The 26,028-nt window shown below is 37.8% G+C and overlaps 3 protein-coding genes across 4 annotated transcripts in view; 1 reads left to right on the forward strand and 2 right to left on the reverse strand.

The window, feature by feature from the left end:
- Window positions 1–26,028, reverse strand: part of brwd1 (bromodomain and WD repeat domain containing 1) — a 1,114,631-nt gene that overhangs the window by 166,514 nt on the left and 922,089 nt on the right. The gene's annotated exons all lie outside the window — the stretch shown is intronic.
- Window positions 1–26,028, reverse strand: part of phkg1a (phosphorylase kinase, gamma 1a (muscle)) — an 831,529-nt gene that overhangs the window by 33,883 nt on the left and 771,618 nt on the right. The gene's annotated exons all lie outside the window — the stretch shown is intronic.
- spcs2 (signal peptidase complex subunit 2) lies at window positions 2,734–17,722 on the forward strand. 2 transcript variants are annotated; one of them, NM_001013469.3, is given in 5 exon segments: window positions 2,734–2,796; window positions 6,357–6,440; window positions 10,312–10,472; window positions 12,629–12,763; window positions 15,427–17,722. In NM_001013469.3, coding segments are annotated over 5 exon segments (606 nt in total). In that variant the 5' UTR covers window positions 2,734–2,757; the 3' UTR covers window positions 15,614–17,722.

Consider the following 26,028-nt stretch of genomic DNA (forward strand, 5'->3'; position numbering starts at 1 on the left):
CAAAATTCGATTAACAATGTTCTTCTACATTTATAGACAAAAACCACAAATAATAATCAAACCAACAAAATAATACATAATAATATACATCAATACAAATAATAATACAAATAAATACACTTAATCTGTAGAATAGACACAAATAAAAAAGACACTACTCAGTCTTCTATTAATTAAATTCTTTTCAATAAAGTAAACAGTCTTCCACATTTCGATTTTAGCAACTATAAAAAATTACAGTATAACTAAAATTCCTTTTTGGAAAACTAAAAACAGTGGTTTTGTTTTAGGGCACTAAAGAATTGATGAATATAAAATTTCTCCAAAATTTTAACGTTGTTAAAATTTTAACGTTGTTTCAAACATTGTTCAATACAAATTGAGTATTAACATCTTTCCCTAATAAATAAAAGAAAATATCATTTTTAGGAAATTGGGAAGACAACTTGAGAGAAACCTTTAACAACTCGAATGAATCTGACCAAAAGGTTTCAACAGGTGTACATACTTATATTTTGCATTGTGTGCAGTGGTGTAAACTACATACAAATACTCAAATTACTGTAATTAAGTAGTTCTCCTCAGGATTGTAATTTACTAAGTAGTTTTAAAAATGTGTACTTTTAATTTCGCTTGGGTACATTTTTAGTGCAGTAATCGGTACTCTACTACTTTCTTTTAATCTGCAGTCACTACTTTTTTTTGTTCCTGTTTATAGGAATTAAAAAAAATCCTGTGATTCCTTTCCAATCAAATCACATAAACATGGTAAATCACATCATAATGAACTACCTCAAGATATGGGTGATTTATAATTGCAGCAAACTGTCTGGAAGCATTAAAAGTGTCCATGAAGATGTTCAAAATCTTTACACGCAATGACCCAGAGACTGTTTAGAAGCATGTCACTGATGAAAAGATGACGGATGTTTATTGTATGATGACTGAAATGATCTTAAACACTTAGCAGGGACAAGACATCAACATTGTCAGATTGACGTACCACAACATCATGGCGACGTTGCATTTTGTTTGAAAATGAAAATCAGGTTAATGTCAGAACTCAACGGGCCGGCGTGAATGTCCAACCTAAAACCAACCAAATATCAATGTCTGACGAATAAATGACAGTATTTGACATCAATGTGACGTTGGTTAAAGATATTTGGCTCTATGTTGAATTTTGATCACTTTCTAACAACCTAGACATCAAAATAACATTGTCCTTAGACGCTGGTTAGACATTGAATTTTGGTCACCTGACGTCACAACCTAAATCTAACGTAATATTATAACGTCCTATGATGTTGTGTGCCTGCTGGGCAATAACTAAACGCACTACAGAATGTTACGTTTACACACACATGTACAAATTACATGTAACGCATCAGCTTCTCTCTCACGTTACTCTTGAGTACTTTTAAAATGTCTACTTTTTACTCATACTCTGATATTTACAACAGATACCTTTACTTGCACTACATTTTTAGGCAAGTAATGGTACTTTAGCTTAAGTATGATTTTTCTGTACTCTTTACACCAGTGACTGTGGGACACATGATTCATGTCTATGTCAGGGTTTCGACCATCAACTTCCAAATGAGCCGAAACATCCAAAGTTATTCATTCATACTAACAGAATAAATTATAAACTGTAGGGTTACAAAACTGTATCTAAACACGAATAACGGAAACAAGCTCCGCAGGAATAAAAGCGGAAGTTTGATGACGACAAGATTGGCGACTTTCAAATCAGTAATATTTACAATTGATACATTTGTAGTAATGGCCCAAAGAGTTTGATAATCGTCAACACCCGAGGGAATATGTTATTTGCAAAAAAGCATGTGAATTGTATTGTCTTTACTCCGTTGTATGAAGTCACATTTTATCTAATCAAAAGCGCGTCCCAGGCATTATAGCCCGCCCTCCCGCCGGTCGGTTGTTGCTAGAAGGGATACAGCTGCGGCCGTAAGTTAAATTATTTATATGTATTAAATTACCAATTAATTGTATTTTACTAACGTCTACCCGAACCCCAACCCCTACAGTAATGTAAAATTTGTAATTATTTATTTTATATATTATACTATCAATTAAATTGTATTTTATTAACATCTAACGTTACCCAAACCCTACAGTAATGTAAAAACATTAATTATAACGATAAGTATTTATATTATTTATAAAATTACCCATTGAATTGTATTTTATTAACGTGTACCTCCACCCAAATCCTCACGGCAATGTTAAAAGTGTACACAACTGTCACATAAAGTATCCGCAGCTGTATCCCATCTAGGACTTTACCCAGTCGCAAAGAGGGTTGTTACTAAATCAGATACGGTTGCGGCCGGAAGTTAATGAAATTTATTTATATTATTTATTAAATTTCCCGATCATTTTATTTTATTAACATCTACCCCTACATCCAACCGTCACAGTAACGTAAAAACAGTAGTTGAACCGAGTATTGTTTATGTTATTTATTAAATTACCCTATAAATGGTATTTTTTAACGTCTACTCCTACCCCAACTTTAAACCAAACCGTCACAGCACTGTAAAATATTAATTATTGTTATACAGTCCCACAAAAATTCAGCAATATCGATGTGCGTATCCGCAGCTGTATCCCAACTAGGACTTTACCCAGTCGCGAGAAGCCCAGTTTCAGGCCTGTTTCGATTGGAGGGGTTTTGGGTGACTTTAGCCAATCGCAGTCACCCAGGTCACAGCAAATGAACAGGAAGAAAAGATGGCGGCGAGGAACGGAAAGAATAGTATACTGGAAAAAGTAAGACGTTTCGTATTATTTCCCCTAATATTAGAGATACTTTTATAATCGTGCAACGGTGTTTAGAGCACACCACAGTTTATTACAATATCCATGTTTCATCTTTCTCAGATGTTACTCGGACGTGGATGTTGTTGCGACCCTCGTTTGCGTGTCAGGGGCCAACATGTAAACTTGTTTAAATGGGCCTTCGTGATCATTTCTGTGGGTTTTATATCACAACATTAATTAAGCATGTATCATTTTAATCTATCGGATGTATTTGGTGTATCTAGAGGCAGAGAAGTGCACATATTATTAGCATTGTGTTCTGCTCATCATCTTCAGTGTGATGTATGAACTGAACGGAAGCATATGGTGAACTAGGAAGATGTGTCAGTTGAGTCTTTTTATTTGTAGTTAATGAGTATTAAACGTGTTTTAAATTGATTTCCATGTCCTTTAAGCAAAATGCGCAGTGATATACATCGTGCCTGGTTTTTTTCTTTTATTTCCACATCCCTGGTGACGTTATTGAGGTACAGTTGATTTTATATTGGCACATTCGCACTTTCACCATTTTGATATACGTTCAGTAAAGTATTAAATAGTGAAATCTTGTTAGGAGTCAATACCTGTCAAAGTATAACAGTATTCACAGTCAGCTAAATAGTGCTGATGTTGTTTTGAAGTCAATTGAGGTAAAATTGATTTTACATTGGCATTTTCATTTAGAGACAACTTGTGACATGGTCCCTATTTTGTTTATGACAATTTGAATACTCGGGCTAAAATCATCTGTAAGTTTGACTTCAAAACAACATTAACACTATTTATTTGACTGTGAACAATGTTGTGCTTTTTTGTTCATAAGTAGTTTTATTGAACATGTTAGATATAAAACATACAGTACAAATAGCTTTTCACTTTTTCCTTTTTTTTACACAACAAACAAACAAAACCAGTCGCACCCATATTTATGTTCTATAAAAATATATGAATAATATTAAGATAAAATACAAATAAATAATAATATCAAATAAAACATATTTTACTCTCATAGGAAAGAAAAGGAAAAATAACAAAGAAAGTTTCTACTCTTCTAAAATGACTTAGGGGTCCATCTATTTTATGTAATCTAAGACAGGTTGCCAGATGAGAAAACGTATCAGTACAGTATCAGTACAGTATATCATATATTTTTTTTAAGGTCAGGTGGTGTAGGAGCTCCATAAGCCTTTGGAGGATATTCTTCCTTTCATTTCAGCAATATCAACCTTCTAGCTAAAAGCGTAGCAAGGGCTATCACATTTATCTTGCTTTTATTAAAACATAAGCACTGTGGTGTGATATAAAACATTGAAATTTGGCCTTTAATAGCTATTTAATGCATTTGAGAGAATATTTAAAAATTAGCTGCCAGAAATACTTTCATTTTGAAAAGCACAAAAGGACACAAAACTTCGCAGCTGGAGGTTTCTAAAGAAGTGAGAATTTGGAAATTGAAACTTAACTTGTACTTGTGGGAATGAAGCAAATTGTTCATCAATTAAATGTGCTTTTGACAGTCATTGGCTGCTAATATGATTCCACTAGGGCTGGTCGATAATTCAATATCGATAATTATCACAATATATAATTTTTCGATAAAACGGCAATGACTGTTTGATAATATTTGCGCTCTATGCGTAACGCTGCGCAGGCATTTTGCAGCCTGCCCTTCCGGATGCCACACGCAGTACAAGTTTACAGCCATACATTGTCAGTTGCACTTGGAGGAGTGAGAAAAAAAAGGTAAAAAAGGTCACAGTCATGGACTTAAAACGTCACTAGACATCAGTCAGGAGCTACTACTTTTTTGCAATCCAACACAGAGAAACGTGCACTGCAAACTGTGCAGACGACTCGTGTCATCAAAAGCAGGAAACACCACACACCTGTTTGATCATTTAAAACAGTACCACCCGTATGAAGATGCTAATGAAATTACAGACCCAAACAAGTGTTAGTAAACTAGCGCAACTACCCAGCAGAGTTTCATGTCAGCATTTCCTTACGAGAAAAAAAAAAAAAAAAACTCAAAGGCCGATGAAAGATATGACAGACAACACAATCTCAATGAACACTTGATGCTTGCTGTAAACTACAGGCTGCGTTTTTAAGGGCATTTGTTACGACATTGATTTTTGTTGTCAAGCTTATGTTTCCTTTTTAATATTAAGATATTTGTTTTGAAAAATCTGCAATATCACTATATCCTCATCGACGGTAAAATAAACTATATATTTAAAGGACATAATCACTGAGGAGAAATCAGATGCTTAAGACAATCTTTATGACAAATGCAGCAACAGTTGTTTAAGATGAGCACAAACTCAATATATATATATATATATATATATATATATATATATATATATATATATATATATATATATATATATATATTGAAAATGTATATTTTTGCAACGAAATTCGTTTTGTATAATGTGTAATTTAATTCTGATGTATTTTGTTGGTTAGTTATCTACAGCATAAACAAGAAGAACGAATAACATCTGAGGTGAAGCAACAAGCCCGCTATATGATATGCTTTAGCGCCAAAACAATCCAATAAACTATTTTCATGGTTGCATTTTAATTCATTAACGATGCGCAGATTGAGCAGCATGAGCTGGACGGTCTTTACAGGCTATTCGCAGCACTTATAGTTTTCTTAGATTACTTCGGAAGAATAAAATTTGTCTTAAGGATGTGAGCTCAGAAGCCTGCTGTATGAATGGAGACGCTCCCCGCATGTCTTGTCGTGATGCACGATTCATAAAATGAGTCTGCATAGGCCCATTCGTGCCAGTCTGTCAGAAAAATTTGGTTAAAACATCCGCGGATATAACGGAGATCTGCGCACAACAGGGTTTTATGCGTTCCGCAATATTCTATGTCAAGAGGGTGACTCCATAAGTAAGGGAAACCGCACACACTTGATGATGTAATGCGTGGAAGCAAACTAAACCTTTAAAAGTCCATACTTAATCTATTGATTGTCATAATGCTTTAATCGATGATCAAATAATCGTTAGCATCCCTAAATAAAATATATTAAAGCATATTTCACCCTAAATTTTCCATAATCACCATTAAAAGGAGAGTTCATCCAAAACTGAGCATTCTGTCACCATTAACTCTGTTTACTTGTTCCAAACTTGTTTTTTTTTTTCCTCAAGTTTTTATCCAATAACTTGTAGGTAATGTCTTTGCTTGTTAAAAACTTGATCAGTAAATGCTAAGTTAAGATTGTTATTTTGCCTATTGTTTTATTTATATTGTCAGACAGCTAAAACATTTTACAAAATGTGTTAAATCAGCTGCACAAAGAGATTTGCATGCTGAAAATCCTATAAAATTGATAGATATAAAGATTTTACATTTATCGTGATAATTATCGACATCGTCAGATATGAAAAAAATTACCGTGATCATTTTTTTGCCTGTATCGCCCAGCTCTAATTTGAAGCTACAAACTCTCAAGTTCATGAAATATCAGTCCATCTGTATTATATCTCATTTTTTTCTGATTTCAGTGGAGGATTGATGAAAAGCCTGTGAAGATTGACAAATGGGACGGTGCGGCTGTGAAGAACTCTCTAGATGATGCAGCTAAGAAGGTGCGTGTCAATTCAATTACAATTTTCTAATTCTCTTAAAAAGAGATGTTCTCTACTTGAATAGTATTAAAATGTATTAATTCATAAAAATTGTGCATCATTATTACTCCAGTCTTCAGTATTGCATATGTATGTAGGCTTACTTGGTGAATATAACTCAGTGTTGATGTTTTTCTCATTCTCAAAATAAAAAGTGCCTCATGACTATGAATGGATCTTGTTTAGATTTATGCCCAGTCCGCACAAACACGAGTATTGTTAAAACCACAATTTTTTCTACATGGTTTGGTTGTTTTTCCAGACGAAAACACAGTGTCAGGTAAATGAAACCGCAACTTTCTGAAAACTTAGGGCAGGGTAAAGATTAGGGTTGGGTACGGAAACCCGGTGCCATTATAGCACTGGTATCTTTGTAACCGGTATGTACCTGACCAAATCAGCATATGAATTTCGATGCCACTGATGCTGCGACAAGGACGTTAAAAACATCAAGGGGTACATCAAAGACACACATAGGTTCGCGGTCAAACCATCTCTAGACATTTAATTCTAAACAACTTTGAGGAATACGGACAGGAGTTTGTTCTCTGAAAGCTTGCGACATCATCTGGGACTTTCAATGACTCGATACATGGACACCAATGCTCCGTGAACAGTGATTTTTGATTACCTTAAAGGACCACAGACACCTGCGTCACGAAATGCGGAGGTTTTTTCTTTCCATTCAACATACAGTATCAAATTCCATTAAAAGAGCATTTCCACCAGTCCTTACTTAATGCTCGCATCAAATACCCCAGTTTGTCATGGGGGCATGAATGAAAAGTTCCTGAATGAAAGTGAAACTGCAGTTAAAGTCGAAAAATTAAAAATGAAACGCCTGAAATTACACAAAACTATGGTGGAAACGTGGATAGCGTGGTGAAGCAATGACGTAAATTGATCTATTTACTATAACATGTAAGACGGGATCATGAAAGGAACATTCAAAAAGCAACTCATCTAAACACCTTGATCATATCATTGTCTTATTCAGATTAAGAAAAATCGTTAGATTACTGATAACCATGTAAACATAGTCACCAGCCCCAACACTAGATAAAAGGAGTTCAGTATTTTGATGACAGCCTTTCCACAGGTTAGTAGTAAGCTAATGTAATTTCATAATGCAAATCTTAAATTCATGCTAACCAACAAATGATCAAAGGAAATATATTAATGAAATTCAAATATATAAAATATGAATTGATGTTTACTTTAATTATATTGTTCTATTAATTTTTTTTTTTTTAAGATTTTGTCAAATAAAAGATTTTTCTAGAGTCATCCTCCATAATTTTGTGACCTAAAAGTATCAGTTCAGGCACTGGTACCGTTTTAAAAGTATCGATTCAGCACTGCTATTGAAATGACCCCAAATGATACCCAACCCTAGTACTGATTTTCCAAAACGCTGGGTACAGTGTGGTCATGTGGACTTTAAAACCGAAGTTTTAGCCTCATGACATCAGTGTGCGATCTGTTTTCTCTTTGATTGGCCAACACACCTGGGTTCACTTCAAACATGGAAGACGTGAGTGAGGCAAATTCTGCACATTTATGACTGATGAATTGCGTATTTTGCATTTCTATACCGCAGACTTCTGTCCTCACATTTGCATTCAATAGAGTGCAATTTAACTGGTGAATTTACAGGTGAATTGGGTAGGCTAAATTGTCCGTACTGTATGAGTGTGTGTGTGTATGTGTGGATGTTTCCCAGAGATGGGTTGCGGCTCGAAGGGCATCCGCTGCGTAAAAAGTTGCTGGATAAGTTGGCGGCTCATTCCGCTGTGGTACCCCAGATTAATAAAGGGACTAAGCCGACAAGAAAATGAATGAATGAGAGTGCAATTTACTTGCGAATTACACTTAATTCCCCGTTTGATGTAAACTCAGTATAAAAGTGTCATCATCGCCACCAGTTGATCAGTGCGCCCTTAACATGGTCATGTGGAGATTTTTTTAAAACTAAAGTGGGGAAAACACTTTTATAAAAGTGTTTATATAAGTACCTGTGTGCATATTGACATGGCCTTATTGATATTTACACAGGTTCCAATACTGCTTATTGATATTTTTTTTATATATATTTATACACGTACACACTCACTTTATAAGGTACATCTTGCTAGTACCAGGTTGGAGTCTGTTTTGCCCTCAGAATTGCCTTAATCCTTCAAGGAATAGATTCAACAAGGTACTGGAAATATTCCTCAGAGATTTTGGTCCATATTGACATGATAGCATCACGCAGTTGCTACAGATTTGTCGGCTGCACATCCATGATGCCAATCTCCCGCTCCACCACATCCCAAAGGTGCTCTATTGAATTGAGCTCTGGTGACTGTGGAGGCCACTTGAGAACAGTGAACTCATTGTCATGTTCAAGAAACTAGTCTGAGATGATTCACGCTTAATAACATGGCTTGTTATCCTGCTGGAACTAGCCATCAGAAGATGGAGACACTCTGGTCATAAAGGGATGGACATGGTCAGCAACAATACTCAGGCTGTGGAATTGACATGATGCTACTAATGGGCCCAAAGTGTGAAAAGAAAATATCCCCACACCATTACACCACTAGTCTGAACTATTGGTTGATACAAGGCAGAATGGATCCATGCTTTCATGTTGTTGATGCCAAATTCTGACTCTACCATTCGAATGTTGCAGGAGAAATCGAGACTCATCAGACCAGGCCACATTTTTCCAATCTTCTATTGTCTAATTTTGGTGAACCTGTGCGAATTATAGCCTCAGAAGCTTGTTCTTAGCTGACAGGAGTATCACCCGGTGTGGTCTTCTGCTGCTGTAGACCATCCGCCTCAAGGTTGGACGTGTTGTGTATTCAGAGATGCTCTTCTGCATACCTTGCTTGTAACGAGTGGTTATTTGCGTTACTGTTGCCTTTCTATCAACTGGACCAAGTCTGGCCATTCTCCTCTTACCTCTGGCATCAACAAGGCATTGGCGCCCCCAGAACTGCCACTCACTGGATATTTTCTCTTTTTCAGACCATTCTCTGTAAACCCTAGAGATGGTTGTGCCTGAAAATCCCAGTAGATCATCAGTTTCTGAAATACTCAGACAAACCCGTCTGGCACCAACAACCATGCCATGTTCAAAGTCCCTTAAATCACCTTTCTTCCCCATTCTGATTCTCGGTTTGAACTGCAGCAGATAGTCTTGACCATGTCTACATGCCTAAATGCAATGAGTTGCTGCCATGATTGCTTGATTAGTAATTTGAGTTAATGAGCAGTTGGACAGGTGTACTTAAAGTAAGTTTATGTTTATTTGTGTGTGTGTGTGTGTGTGTGTGTGTGTGTGTGTAATAAGTTATTTTAATACTGTTGAACTATACATCAGTTTACGAATACCTGTACGCAAACAGAACTAAGTGCATAAAGTATAAAGACATAAACAATAGTTCTGCACATTCTGGCAGTAAATGGTTTATTATATTGCTAATGTCGGCACCTTTGTTCACTATCACACACACTGCATACCCATACGTTTCCTTTTCAGACATCTCACCCACCAAAGACTTATTGAGGGAGGTTATTAGGTTATTTTATTATTTTGGACAGCAATATGTAGTTCAGCCACTAGGTGTCAATCCTACATACTGCACATACCATTGACTCCAATTACATACTGGTTCAGAAAAAGAAAAATCCGCACCCATCCTTACTCTTGACTTTCACAAAAATATTAAAGAGGAAAATGAGTTTAAGCTTTGAAAGTGAGAACCATTATTAATAAGGGAGTACCCATTAAGCATATCAAGTCTGATGAATTATGTGTGTGTCTGCTTTATTTCTATAGGTTCTGATTGAAAAATATGGCTACCTTGAGAGTTTCAACTTGGTGGATGGACGTCTGTTCATTTGCACAGTCTCCTGCCTTTTCGCCATTGTAGCTTTAATTTGGGATTACCTCCACCCGTTTCCTGAGTCCAAGCCTGTGCTGGCGTGCTGTGTGGTTTCATATCCTTACCTACGATTCATTCTCTCTCAACTGATATAACATGTGGCGTTATAATGTGATCATGAACACTGACTACAGTCACTCGTGGCTGGTGTTCTGTGAAGGAAAGTTTTGCATTGTGTACTATGGTTTAAAGCTAGTTGTGTCTCAGAACTAAAAGCAATTTGAATGAAATTTCCAATGATCAAAGACATTTCTTTATTAAAAGGTTATAAAGAAATCTTTTCAACGTTACATTCAGAGTTTTTGTTTATCCTGAATGTAACTTTAATAAGGGATTAAAACGGCAGCATTGTCATACAGCGCATCTGTAAAGTATTCATAGCGCTTCACTTGTTCCACATTTTTTATGCTACAGCCTTATTCCAAAATGGATTAAATTCATTTATTTCCTCAACATTCTACACACAATGCCCATTATGACAATGTGAATTCTTTTTTTTTTTTTTAATTGTTGCAAATTTATCAAAAATAAAACACCAGAAAAATCACATGTACATCAGTATTTACAGCCTTTGCCCAGTACTTTGTTGATGCACCATTGGCAGCAATTACAGCCTCAAGTCTATTTAGATATGATGCCACAAGCTTGGCACACCTGTCTTTGGGAATTTTTGCCCATTCCTCTTTGCAGTACCTCTCAAGCTCTATCAGGTTGGATGGAAGCAACGGTGTACAGCCATTTTTGGATCTCTCCAAAGATGTTCAATAGGATTTAGGTCTGTGCTCTGGCTGGGCCACTCAAGGACATTCACAGAGTTGTTGTGAAGCCACTACATTGATATTTTGGTGGTGCGCTTTAGGTCATTGTCCTGCTGGAAGATGAACCGTCACCCCAGTCTGAGGTCAAGAACACTCTGAAGCAGGTTTTCATTCAGGATGTCTCTGCTCATTGCTGCATTCATCTTTCCCTCTATCCTGACTAGTCTTCCAGTTCCTACTGCTGAAAAACATCCCCACAGCATGATGCTGCCACCACCATGCTTCACTGTAGAGATGGTATTAGCCTGGTGATGAGCGGTGCCTGGGTTTCTCCAAACATAACACCTTGCATTCACTCCAAAGAGTTAAATTTTAGCCTCATCATACCAGAGAATTTTGTTTCTTATGGTCTGAGAGTCCTTCAGATGCCTTTTTGCAAATTCCAGGCGTCGAGTTGCTTCTGTCTGGCCACTCTACCATACAGGCCTGATTGGTGGATTGCTGCACAGATGGTTGTTCTTCTGTAAGGTTCTTCTCTCTCCAAAGGAGAACAATGGAGCTCAGACAGAGTGACCATCAGGTTATTGATCACCTCCCTGACTAAGGCCCTTCTCCCCTGATCACTCAGCTTAGATGGCCGGGCAGCTCTAGGAAGAGTCCTGGTGGTTTCAAACATCTTCCACTCACGAATGATGGAGACCACTGTGCTCATTGGAACTTTCAGAGCAGCAGAAATTTTTCTGTAACCTTCCCCAGCCTTGTGCCTTGAGACAATCCTGTCTCTTAGGTCTACAGACAATTCCTTTGTCTTTATGCTTGGTTTGTGCTTTGACATGCACTGTCAACCCTGGGATTTTATATAGACAGGTGTAAGCCTTTTCAAATCATGTCCAATCAACTGAATTTACCACAAGTGACTCCAATTAAGCTGCTAAAACATCTCAAGAATGATCAGTGGAAACAGAATGTACCCGAGCTCAATTTAGAGCTTCACGTCATAGGCTCGTACATGCGGTTTTTCAGGTTTTTTATTTTTAATAAATTTGCACCAATATCAAAAAAATCTTTGTCATTATGAGGTATTGTGTGTAGAATTTTGAGGAGATAAATGAATTTAATCCATTTTGGAATAAGGCTGTAACAAAGAAATGTTGAAAAAGTGAAGCGCCATGAATACTTTCCGGATGCACTGTAGATTCCAACCATAAACAAAATAATATATATTTGGTTAAAATGTTAAATTGGAAAAATGTATTTGCACAGCCGAAAAAATAGGATAATGGGTTAATAGTCTTTTTTTTAAATCAATTTGTGACTCCAAGAGTTGGATTTAGATTGGATCGTGAAATCCTACAAAGATTGTCACCGCTAATTTGCGCTGCAGGTTTGAAGTGAAATGTAATCGAATGTAAATAGAGCACTGCTGCAGTTGTTGTCCTTAACAGATCAACACATACTTCATAATGATGGGGATTTTGACCCTGTACACTTCCTACAAAGAGAAGAACATCTTCCTCGTGGCCATGCAGAAGGACCCAGCAGGAATGGACCCAGATCACAATTGGTGTCTGTCCTCCAGCCTAAAAAGGTAAATAAGTTTTATAGTAGTGAGTTTTAATGATGGAAATTGTTATCAGTGGTGAGGAAACCATTCACTAAAGCCGCATCTGATGTGACAGACCATCTCACATCTTTACTGTTACTGTCATGTTAAAATCAACATGGATGGTTATTAAGCCTGACTTGTACTTCAGCTTGGAGTTCAATAGTTCTATCTTTGAAGGTGTTTGATCCACTTCAAATGTTGACTAAGTTGCTGTACATTTTACACTATCTGACAACAGTCTTGTTGACTATGCAAGTGTTAGGAACAATAAATAATAACTTGACTTCTAGTTGATGATTTGGTATCAGAAAAAAAATATTATATATATATATATATATATATATATATATATATATATATATATATATATATATATATATATATATATATTTTTATACATGTATAAAAAAATTTATTTAATGCCTACAGTGTGAAGGAGAGAGAGAGAGAAAGGTGAGAGGTAAGATGGCGAATTGTGCACCAAGTGACCTGCAGTTCAGTTTGCGTACGGCAGGTTTCACGCTCAGAATCGCTCACGTTTGGATTTACTAACAATGAACTGAACGTGGGAATGTGCGCAGCTCCACGCCAGCTTTATGGCTGGCGTACGCACATTTTTTGTGTGTGTCTGTTTTATTTCCATTGGCGACTCCTAGAGGCAGTTGTGTTAAATTCCTCTCTACAAAGTGTCTGAGCCTTGCAATGGCAGCTGTATGAGACGGGTTCATCTAGCAGGTATATTAGGTTTCCATACCATACAGTTGACCAGCTATACATTAAAGCGCAATTTGCAGCGGTCGCCTGTTTTCCCAATGTAATCTGAGCTATCTACTGCACACACATTGCTATAAAGACACTATCTGAAGATACATCTTTGCATCTTTGCATACGTGAATCAGAAACATTTCCATTCAATAAATGTGCAAATAAAATATGATGCACAGACTTATTGATGATTCCTACTTGTCTTTCTCATGATAAATAGGCAAAATCTGATATGTAGCGGGGGAAAAAAAGAAGAAAGAGTTCATCAGACGCTGGATTCGAACCAAGTTCATGCTCGAACGTGTCAAAACATGTTGACATGCGTCTCACGAGCGCACCACTGAGACTGTAATGGGTGCTGCAACATTTTACACCTATAAACCACACTATTTCTTTTCTAATTCACTCAGTGCGATGTTCAGACCCAACTGTGTTAACCGCATCAGCTAAACTCTCCCACTCTATTTTTTTTTTGTTGTTAATTCCAGAGAACAAACTTGCAAATAACACCGCTTTTCTCCGGTCTACCTCCGAAAGCAGCACCTCCAATTCACATTCTGTTCAAAGTTTCTCTTTTTGCTTGCTTTTGCCGTTGCTTTTTCGTTGGGTTTTGTCATTAGCATAGTCATTAGCATATTCATACGGGGGAGGAGGCAGGGAGGGGTTTTGTGCTCGTGCATGTTGCGCTCAGTTTCACGTTCATTCAGATGTACAAAGAATATGCGTGAGATTCGGCATACGCAGTGTTTCATACATCTGAAATTTTTTCTGCGTACGCACATTTACAGCTTTGTGCATACGCAATGTTTTAGTATGATTTCCACGCAAGTCTTCGTACATGAGGCCCCAGAAGTCTTCATTCCTGCTGCTGCAACCCGGGACACGACCAGATTTCTTGCAGTCCAAAAATAAATTTTTGAATAAAGCGCAGGAGCGGTCGGTCACTCTGGTGTAGTTTAAAAGGGAGCGCAGCCTAACAATATCGCTCCCGAGTGAGTGAGCGAGGGAGCGAGCGAACACGCGCATCTGCTCTGCGTGGATGCTCTCTCTTTGTGTGTGTGTGTGTGTGTGTGTGTGTGTGAATGAGAGAGCGTGATATTGTGCGTCGCTTGGTTCTCTCTCTCTTTCCCTGCGTATGAGAGAGAGCGTCCTGCGCTGATCTCTAATACTAACAAGACAAACAGGTGACCGTGCACCTAAGGTTGCATATACGGTATTCAGTTTCTGAATGGTTTAGGCACAAGCCAACAGTTTGGTGATGCTGTCTGAGCCTTACATCATAATTGTTTTATTATGCACGGTAATACCGGATACTGAGGTAAAATAGGGAGGAGGTTTGACCGTTATCAAAATTCGGATACTGCCCAAGCCTAGTAAACACAAACCAAAACTTTTCATCTGGAGCTCCTTCACGGGACTCGACACTTGTAAACAGTTGCTCCAACGGACTCGCGCTGCTCTCGGTCCCGCCCACACTCGTCAGCTCTACCAAGGCGACCAATCACAGAGCTTGCACTACGCGTCGTTGTGACGCCATGGAAATGCTATGCGTCCACGCAAAGGCTGCGCCGTAACATACGCATGCGCTTGACTCAGAAGTATAAATCAGCCTTAAGGCTGCTTCCCCCGCTACCCGGCCCCAGAAAAGTGGTAGAAAATTAATAAATAAGTGTAATTTAGAGGCCTTTGCTTTCATATAAGCTACGTCTGATACCAAACGATCAACTAGAAGTCAAGTTATTTGTTGTTCCTAAAACTTGGATAGGCGTTAGTATTTAGTTGGTATTGAAAAAGTCTTGAATTTGACTTGTCAACCTCCTCCTTGAGCTGGTTTTAGGCCCACTCGGTCAACTTCAACTGACTGGCTTTGTCTCCATCAGGTTTGATGACCAGTACACATTAAGAATGTCCTTCACTGACGGGAAAACCAAGCAGTCGAGGGAAACCGAGTTTACAAAGTCAGTAAGCGTTTTCTTCGACGAGAACGGGACGCTGGTGATGGACCAATACGAAAAATACGTTTCCAAGCTTCACGACACTCTAGCCACAGAGAAGAAGACGAAGTAAACGGTTAGTGGAAATGACGGCACCAGCTTTCAGCGACCCAGCACACACAATTTAATGGTGGCTTTAGTGGACAAAACACTGATGTTTTTCAGGCTAGTTTGAGTTCAGCTCTCAACTGTAATAATATTGAAGTGTTTCGTTTAATTGCTTATGTTTCAAACAAACAAACAAAAAGGTCCAAATGTCTGTTTTGTTATCCATATTTTTTAAATGTAAGATCAGTTGATAAGGCAGACGTTTCTATGATATTCATCATTTAGTGTGTGCAGTATATTTTAGGTACATTTAAATAAATGAAATGGTATGTAATCAGATACAAATCCCAGAGTTTTATGGTGGAAATGTATATTTTCATCAAACAAAAGTCTCTTCTTTCTTGGAGGCGATCAATGTTTGTGTTTCCACATTTCACAATGCCTATTGAATAATGTGTCTGATTTACATCTGACTATCAGTATATGTACACATTTTGTCCCGAGAGCCTTAAGTCAGTTTTTCAATTTTTTTTCTTCCTGTTTTGAATTTTATCTGTTATTTAGGCTTTAAAAGACAGCAAAAAATAAAAAAATAAAAATGAGGGACTGAGTCTATCTTTTGAATGGAGTCAATCTAGGGCCATGTATACTTGCAAAATAAAACAGTTTTGCAAACAAAAAAAATTAAGTATTGAGCAAAAAATAAATAATTAATGCAAATTTCCAAACATCGCAATTCAAAAATTTACTTTAGAAAAAAAATAATAATTTTGCTTACAAAAAAATTAAAAACTGCTAAGGGAAAGTTAGGTTTTGAGAAATAAAAATAACATTTGCAAAAAAAATAAAAAACTGCAAATAAAAATTAAGCAGTCCAAAAAAATAAAAAGTAAAAAAAAAAAATTATTTGCAATAAAAAAAAGAGCTTGATTAGTTGGTTCAAGTGTGTTTAATTGAGGTCGAAACTAAAATATGCATGACACCGGCCCTCCTAGATATCACATTTATGGCAAAAATATAAAGTCATTTTCCTGGTCTTTGAAATAACTCAACATAAATAAAGGAGGCTGAGAAAAACATTCTTTTTCGATGCAAATTTAAGACGGTACTTCGCGTTTTTTGCATCTGGACTCTTCAATTATATATATATATATATATATATATATATATATATATATATATATATATATATATATATATATATATATATATATATATATATATTTGCAAAACATTTTTTATAGCATTGCCTTTATCCAGCAATTCCCTGACCTACTAGGCTGTAAGACCACCTTGCTGATGCTGTGTCTCAGGGTGATGATGTCGTTTAAAATGGAGGCTAGTCTGAGCCTGCCTTAAACATCCCTTGACTCCACCCCCTTCCCAAATCAGGGCCACAAAGTGAAAGTGGAAAACAGCATGGCAAAATCACGGTTGACTATAAAGCAAATCAAAATGAGCATTGCAATTGACGGAACGGGTTTTGTAAAGGCAATGCTATATATATATGTTTTGCAAATAAATGTAGTTGTTTTTTTTATTGCAAATGTTGTTGTTTTTTTTTTTTTTTTTGGTTTGTTTGCAAGTTTCATTTTTATTTCTCAAACGTTTCCCTTTGCAGTTAGCAAAATACATTTTTAAATGGCTATTTCTGTAGATTTGCATTTATTTATTTAGTTTTTGCTCAATACTTAATTTTTTGTTTGCAAAACTTTCTTTTATTTTGTAAGTGTATATGGCCCTTGATTGACTCCATACTTTTGTATCATCCCTTTGCCGCTTTCATACTTTTGTGTTTGTCCATGTAAGCTTGAACCAGGGATAATCGTTTTATGTTCCCACCATTTTGATCTGTTCTCACACTCAGGAGCAACTGGACCTGAATTTTCTTAGTTTTCTAATGTTTGTGTTCCGTCAACAGATGTTTTCAAGTAGATTATCTGTAATTTATTTTGAAGAGTTTAAAACCATGCATCTGGTTTTCAGTTTGTTGCTTCGCATTGTGAAAATATCAAGCCTGCATAAATTTGAGCAGTCTCTGTCTAATGATGTTCAGCTTTAGCTACCCATATTGTATGTGCCTGTTATTCTCAAACTAAAAAAAGTGGCATAATAAAGTGATAAGGCATTTTTACTTTTGTGTTCACTTTTCTTTGTTTCTTTGTCAAAAAGAAACTTGCTTTTGCAATTTTACCACAGTTCGACTGCTTATCTTATAGGGGTAAGGGTGTCACGATTTCGATTTTAAATTGAAATCGATCTAAATTTATGCTCAATTTCGATTATCGAATCAAAAAATAGCCTGCTTGTTGAAGTGCTTGTTAAACTGCAGACGCAGGAGACCCATCGACAGAGCTTAAACCCTTTCCTCTTTCAATGAAGTCGCCAGTGTGGAAGTATTTTGGATTTCCAGTGAGTTATGTTGACAACGTTCGTATTGTCGACAAAAAAACACAGTTTGCAAGCTCTGCTATGTACGTATTAGGGTTGGGCCGATAGACGATGGGTGCATCGCGATCCTCCGCCCCGCTCTCGTTGCAAATCCGCTCGTGAAAAGTACACACTTAGACCCTGTTTACACTAATATGTCTGTTTTTAAATGCCATATTAAAACGACAACGATCCACATCCACAGTGGCGTGTAGCATTTCTGAGCAGCCCTCCTTCCTCACTACTGCTGAAAATGCACATCACGTGACCACACACACTCATTCACACACAGACGCAGAGGATCAGTAGACTGCTTCAGTCTTTCACTCACTTGTACTTAGTCATTTTAGCGAACACCTCAGATACTGTTGGCTGGTTCCTGTTAGTTGTGCTCCTTTTTTATCGACGCCATTATAACGACACAGATCACAGTCCCGCAGAAAAAGTGATTGACAGGTGGTAATATGTGTGTAACTTACCTTTATTTATTTACTGTATGATTTGTTTATGGGTAAAACAAAGACCATGCAGGTCAGGTAGTTTAAATGGTAGGCTACAAATAATTAATTAATTATTAATTAATTAATTATTCATAATCGAAAATCGAATCGAACTGTGACTTTAGAATCAAAAATGTAATAGAATCGAGGATTTGGAGGATCATGACACCCTTATATAGTGGTGAAAAAATATCGATTTGCTGACATTTCGTGATTTTTTTGGCCATGATACATTATCGATGCCCTGGCGACGAGTAACGATATTTATCTAAATGCACATAATATCTGAATTAATCAGTCTTATACATTATAAATGCTCTGGGGAGTCTATCCTCACCTCTCTGAGCATTTTGGCGAGCGTTTCTCAAACAACAACATAACTCGCGGCTGACCTATCATAGTACGATGCATCGTTTGGGAAAAGAACGATGTAGTGACGAGTGTTTCCCAAAACCCGTAGTTTCTGTCGCAGATCCATCGTTTGACCCACCTTAGTTATAACGTAAAACGCCCATAATGATGCTCTAAACTTGGTGGAGTAACAACTTCTTTAGAGAAAAACCACGTTTTTGTTTCTTTGTGCAAATTATATTGTTTTACAGGCACACATAAAAATCACAGCTCGCAGCACTCCAGTATAGACCTTTTTCTTAGAATGCAAAATTACCCATTATGCTTTGCGTGTATGCGCAAGGAGAATGCTAACCGTACGATCACACCGAAAGCGGCGAGAGCGTCCAAGGTCGCTCTGGCCGCCCTGGCGATAACGCTGTCTGCCTTCAGCTCCGGCGGCTAGAGCGTCAAAACTCGCTACATTGATCTCGTATTTAAAGGAGCCGTTGCAGCATATCAGTTACATACCTGCATAAGACATGTTTCTAAAGTGAAAATGTTGCGCACTTCTTATCAAATTCATACAACAATGGAAGATCAAGTTGCATGTGGTGTGGCTTTGCTCTATTTATCGAAGATGTGTCTATATGTCTGAAATATCCTGAAGCAGCAGTACTGTCACATCGCGTGAGATTCCCGCTTTTTTAAGATAAATTTGTATAACATCAATGAACATCAGTAAGTCGCCAGTAACTTATTTAATGTATGTTCCTGTTGGAAAACATTGTAAATAATTGGAAATCCGGCGACCGCAATCATCAAACCCTTTGGAACAACTGTGGTCGGAACCAAAGTTCACAGGTCTGTGTTCTCTGAAGTCCTATCAAGCGGTGGACGTCTTCATTCTGATTGCTTGCCGTCGAACCGCGTCATAGCTCATTACCATAAAGTTGACTTCATTTCAACTCTCATCGACGCTCACGCCGGCGAAGACGCGCCGCGCTGCTCCTCGCCGCTTATCGCCGACTATCGCCGCCGGCTCTCATTGAAAATGAATGACTTCCGGCTACTTTGACGATTTCGCCGCTTTCTGTGTGAACGTACGGTAAGAATTTCTGGTCGGCAGCTGATCCGTATAAACAGTCACATTTAAGCAGCTTTGAAATGATATTTTTCATCTATTTTACCTGCTTTTTTCATCTTTGAACCAATACTGTTGTCGATCAGCGCCTTCCTCCTCGACTGATCAATCAAAAAAAAGTGATCTAATAGGGTGGAAAACAGCTGCTGTGAGGCTTTTTCTCCTTGTTATCAGATGACATCTTCTGCCGTTTCTCTTTTTTTCAAATATGTAACCAACTCAAACAAATGTAGTTAACCAAAATGTTTGATACACACACGTAGGCTGTACTGTCCCACTGACACACTGATGTAATAACTGACAAAGTTCAAATAAAGTGACTTTTTAAAATGACAGAAAGACACACCTTGGTAAATACAACCCACTAAATGAAACCTAAACGGCTTGCGATTTGAATGAACAGCAAATCAGCCAGCAGAATATCAGTAACAGACTTTTATTGGTCATTTTTGCAAATTGCATGACTTTCATACCTGTTAAGTTTCATGCCAGTAATCTGGTTTACTCTATGATGCAGTGAAGTATTGCGTGTGTGTATTAAAGAGCCGCTGAGCTAACAGCTGACAAACCGGGGAAACACACACACACTGTATTTCTGACGGCAGACACGTAAACTAGGAAACATTTTTCTCTTGCGCTTAAACCACAATTGACAGATTATAACGGCTTTCACACACACTTTTCAAAGTTGTTTGTCACAAAACACTCCGTAATCCACTCAAAACCAGCTGTAAACGGAAGTTCTAAGCATTCTACCGGAGACGCTGGTCGATATGGCGCCCTCCATACAGCAGCCAAAAAAAGGTCTGTAAGGACACCTCCAAAACAGCAGCACAAAGGGGAGAAATCAGTGCCTTGAATCTGTCCAATGTATTAGTGAGCCTTTTCTTATTTAAAGTTTCAGGTCGGCCTACTTTGTGTGTGAAGAGCAGGTAACAACCCTCTCTACTCCATTGTTGTAAATGCGGTAACACACAATATTAGTTAAAGGGTCACGAAACACCAAAACACATTTTTTGAGCTGTTGACAGTCGTATATGTGTCCCACACTGCCAAAAACACTATTAGGACACATATATTTCACTAAAAAGTGTAAATTGGTTGTTTTTGCGTTATTTCAAGCAAATTCGTACTTCCGGTTTGAAACTAATTTTTGAAGCTGCGTCACGGCTATAAGATAATAGCGTTGTATTCCAGCGTGCAGACTGGACGTCTGTGCCAGAGTGTGTCTTATTACATCTTACAGTGTGATGCATTAATGCATGAGTAAGGCTTGGTTCAAACCTAGCTTCAAACTCTATTGTGCAAATTCATTAATATTCATTACTGTCAGAGTGTAGACGACAGAGACGCCACGTTGTATTGGCAAAACAAGCGTGAAGTGTTGCTTTTATAGTTTGCTGCAGTTAAGTTTTGTTTTCATTTTCTCTCTGTGAGAGCTCAGCTGGAGTCACACGTGGATTAACAGTGTACGCGACGCTCGACAACAATAACTTACGTGTCTAAGGAGGAACATTGTTTACCTGAGAGCTGTTCTCATCTGCAAACGCTGAGATCCGGATTGGCTTATAGTCTCCTCTTCATAAAGACGCGGCTCTAGTTGCTGGAAAAAATACACGCATGAAAAATACACGCTTAGAGCAGCTCCTCGAATCAAATATCTCGTTTTTCGCGAGGGGCATGAATGAATTCCCTGAATGAAAGAGCCAAACTGCAGTTAAAGTCCACCATTTAATAATTTGGCAAATAATTCCACTACAGATGTCCATGTAAACACTGTCACTTTCTCCCGTGTGTGTGTGTGTGTGTGTGTGTGTGTGTGTGTGTGTGTGTTTTTTTTGACTCTGAAACTTGCGCGCGCCCAAATAGACACTCCCACACCATCCCACATTAGTGCCTCCGACACTCCCCCCTAAACAGAGCTGGACACGCCCACTTTTCTGACTTTTTCCAAAGTAGAGGTGTGAAAACACCCTGCTGAAATGAGGGGGTTTCATGGCCCTTTAAAAATAGCAATTGTTGGAAAATAGGAATCTTTTTTTTTTTATTATTTTTTGTCGCTTTTTTTTTATCAAACAATTATTTGTATTGATCATGTAAGGGTCATATATTAACTGAACTCCTACTGTTGCGTGTTAGTGCTCTGCATACTAATTAGCATTTTTGAAGAAGTAGATAGATGTGGGTCCAAAATTAAGTTCAGCTCTGCAGAAACTTCCTGTCTGAAGAGAGGTGTTAAAACTGAACACAAAACACAGAAAGTTGTATGCTTTTTTGTTGTGCAGAGAATTCGTAGAAAAAGAGGAAGTATGTCTAAGGTGCGGCCAATGGAGGACTGAACAATTACTGACAAATGACGTTACACCAAAACTCCACCTGTCAATATCAGTTGTCAGGAAATGTATGCTATGGCCCGTTTCCACTGAGTGGTACGGTACGGTTCGGTTTGGTACGCTTTTATGGCCGTTTCCACTGTCAAAAGGCGTACCGAACCAAACCGTACCGTACTACTTTTTAGGGACCCTTTCGAAAGGGTCCCAAACTGCAGAAAGGGTCCCAAAAGGTGGAGCTACACGCGCAGCTGAACGCTATTGGTTTACAGAGATATGTCATTCGTAGACGCAACAAGCCAGAATGTAAACAAAGGACCCGCCATGTTTGAAATACACAGCGAGAGATTACAGTGAAATTATAAATACATATGCAGCCATGATCGATCCTGCAAACAAACCCTGTCGTCGTCATGATAAACAGCCACAAAGCCATGGAGAAGAGCGTATTTACGCTCTGAAGCCCAAGTGGTTTCGCTTTCTTCCTTGCGCTTGTCGCACGTTTCTATCTAAAATAACAAACTTCTTGAGCTGATTATAATAACGTGCACTTGATTATTGGCAAGCTTTTGGAAACCCGATCCTGTGAGAAGCTGACAAACGAGAGTGACACATTCAGAAAGAAAAGGACAAACGTGAGAGTGGAGCGCGAAAAAAAAGGCGAAGCCAAGGAGCACGTTATTTCTTCAGCAAACGTAAGCAAACTGCCTTGTTTTAATCCGTATTATCACCTTTTGGACTAATATGAACTGGGAATGATGGAATGACTCTCTAACAGAGGCTTCATGTGCTGCTGAAGATTGCAGACACAGATAAGATGTTTACTCTGACTGTAGGCTATACTTTGTGTTGTTTTGAACCTAATTAACGACAAAATGTCTGCTTTGTGTAGTTCTGTAGTTGGTAACATATCGGAGACTGTAAGGGGCTGTATGTGTTCATATATGTTCATTTATTTATTTATTTATTTAATATAATTACAGACGTTACAGTAGGCTATTTCGCACCGTCATTGATCTGCAGTTATAAACAACTCCTGTTTATAGAAAAGTTAGTAATGAACATTTATACACAAGTATTTATGTGTGTAAAGCATCTGTTTTGTGAGAAGTGCTTTTCATATGATATGTGAACGACCTGTGCAGCTATATTGTAGACATTTTCTCGAGCGAAAATGACGTCGACTGAAACTTTGTCATACACCACGCCCACCAAAAGAGTACCCTTGGTAGTGGAAACGCGAGCCGATACCGTAACGTACCAGTCAGTGGAAACGAGCCATTAGTTGCGAACCTCCTGAATGTAATTCTCGTATTGCATTCGCGTAACGTAACCCAGAGCTCTGTCATCGAATTTTTCATTTGTATCTAATAAATTACTAATATTTTGGGCATTGAAGAAAACACTCTCCAGACCTTTTCTTATTGAACACGCATGGAATTGGCTTGATATTCCAACACAATGATCTCCATGTTGCTGGTCAAAATGAACCCATGTAATGCAAAACTAAATGCATTTCTCCACCGATTACCTTATATTAACAGGAACAAATTAGTCTTGGTAAAAGTTTTTCGAGTTGTCATGAACGCGACGCACGGAATTGGGAATGGAGATTGATTGACAGGTGCAGCGGCGGGAAGCGCTGAACTGAACATGAATTTAACCACTTGAATATTCATCTGTACTTCACATTAAACTATAAAATGGCTTCAAAACATTTGGGATATAGTAGCCTACATGGCAACTTTCTAGTGCCTTATAATAGGCTACCTTTGTGGCTTTTGTTGGCTTATAAATTACACAGAATATAGCGATAGACAATCCAGCAAAAATATGCAGAATCGAACCGATATCCGATCCAATATCGGGATCGGTGCATCCCTACATAATTCATTCCCATGTTGGGTAAAGCTACATTTTCATTAGAATTTTTAATACTGAAGAAAAAAAAACTTGAACTGCACCTCCTTTAAATGTTTATTTGATTTAGTTGAACACCATAAAGTACAACACAAAGCATTCAGCAATCCAGCTGCTTCATGACCAAACTTGTTACGTCAAACTTGCATTTGCTCCCCCCATGCACTGGATTGGGATGGTTACGAGAGAGATGCGGGTCAGTGAACTCGAGTTGCTCGGTGCAGGTCAAACACTGAGCTGCTTTCACTCCATTAATCCAATTAGAGCAAATAACTAACACATAAACTGCGTGCGTACAGAGACCAGTCTAATAATACACAACTCGCCAATCTAAATATAGCTTCTGGTACATATTGGCTGATCCTTTTGACAATTAAAATGTGGATACATTGGTTAATACATGTCTTTTGCTCAGATGATGGTTCCATCTCAAAGCAATTCGGAACTTTTTGATTTAGCGGCTAATTCGTAGGAATTTGTACATTTTAGTATGATTTGCTTATCCCTGAATGATGGTTGGGCTTAGGAGTGGGACTTTTCATTCGTCCATTCCATATCTGTTTTCAAACAAAAAAGGAAAACTAAGAAAACAAATTAATGACTTTAAAATTTATTATAAACATGTAGGAGTTGCTGAAACGCCTATTTTTCTCTGATTGGTCAACCAAATCTGAGCTCTTGATTCAGCCCTTGAAAGAAGAGCCCTCTGCGGGCCATTCCCAAGCTTTTAATTATTATTATTTAATTATATATATAAACTAAGTTTACATATTCTGCCATTTGATCAGTTATCAGGCTTATATTCATTGCGTCATGATTTAAAGCTCTGACAGGGTGCCTTTATTTAGCCTGTAGCCTATATAATAGTTTAGATTTGTTTTACATCTAATTTCACCATTACTTTAAATGTATTTATTTTTATATTTACAGTTTAATAGTCTTATATTTATAGTTTTAATAGCTTAAATAAAGGGCGTCAATGTGATCGTGCACACCAACGTGCACAACGCCAGGCGCAAAAGCGAAATTCAAAAAAACTCCTCATGCTTGACGCGCCGCATCAAAACCTTCTCGACCAATCAGATTGGCACTTTTGTTTACGTGCACGGAGCTGCTGAAGTTACAGTAAACAGCACTTGGAGGCGCTCAAGCGCAAAACTATCAATGCGAGGTCACATTGAAGAAGATGCCCAAAGGCGATACGAACGTGGAGCTGCTTATTGCTCTGGTGAACAATAATCGTTTCTTCATCGCTAGAGCTGCTGCTTGAACCATCCATGCCTGTTTGAGTCACCAGTAAATTTAAAAACAAGCGTGTGAACTTGCGCTCCTCCTCTTCTTCTGTATTATAAGCGGGCGTCAGAAGTTGTGTAGTGCCCTCTAATGTCAAGGAGTGATTTTGCATACTCTTCTGCTTGACACCAGTGAAAATTGCTTGGGGTTTGAATACGGAAAAACGTCTCGTAAAATGCTGACGATAAACGCAAACGAAAAGCGTTCCGGTGTGTAGGAGCCTTTAGGTTATAGAGAACTTAATTCAGCATAGTGCTCTCTGTGCACATCACGCGCTTTACCGATTGTTAATAATGATAATATTACAATTGCACAGCTGCAAGAAGTTTGGCGGCGATTGAATAATGATTAAATCACACTGAACTGAGCTAAACTGAACTGAACTGAACTTAAACATTAAAACCTGAACCACACTGTTTTGACACAATCTACATTGTAAAAGCGCTATACAAATAAAGCTGAATTGAATTGAATAGAATTATAGGCATATTAT

This window comes from Danio rerio, chromosome 15 (genome assembly GCF_052040795.2).
Source record: "Danio rerio strain M-AB ecotype USA chromosome 15, GRCz13ab, whole genome shotgun sequence".
Lineage (NCBI taxonomy): Eukaryota > Metazoa > Chordata > Actinopteri > Cypriniformes > Danionidae > Danio > Danio rerio.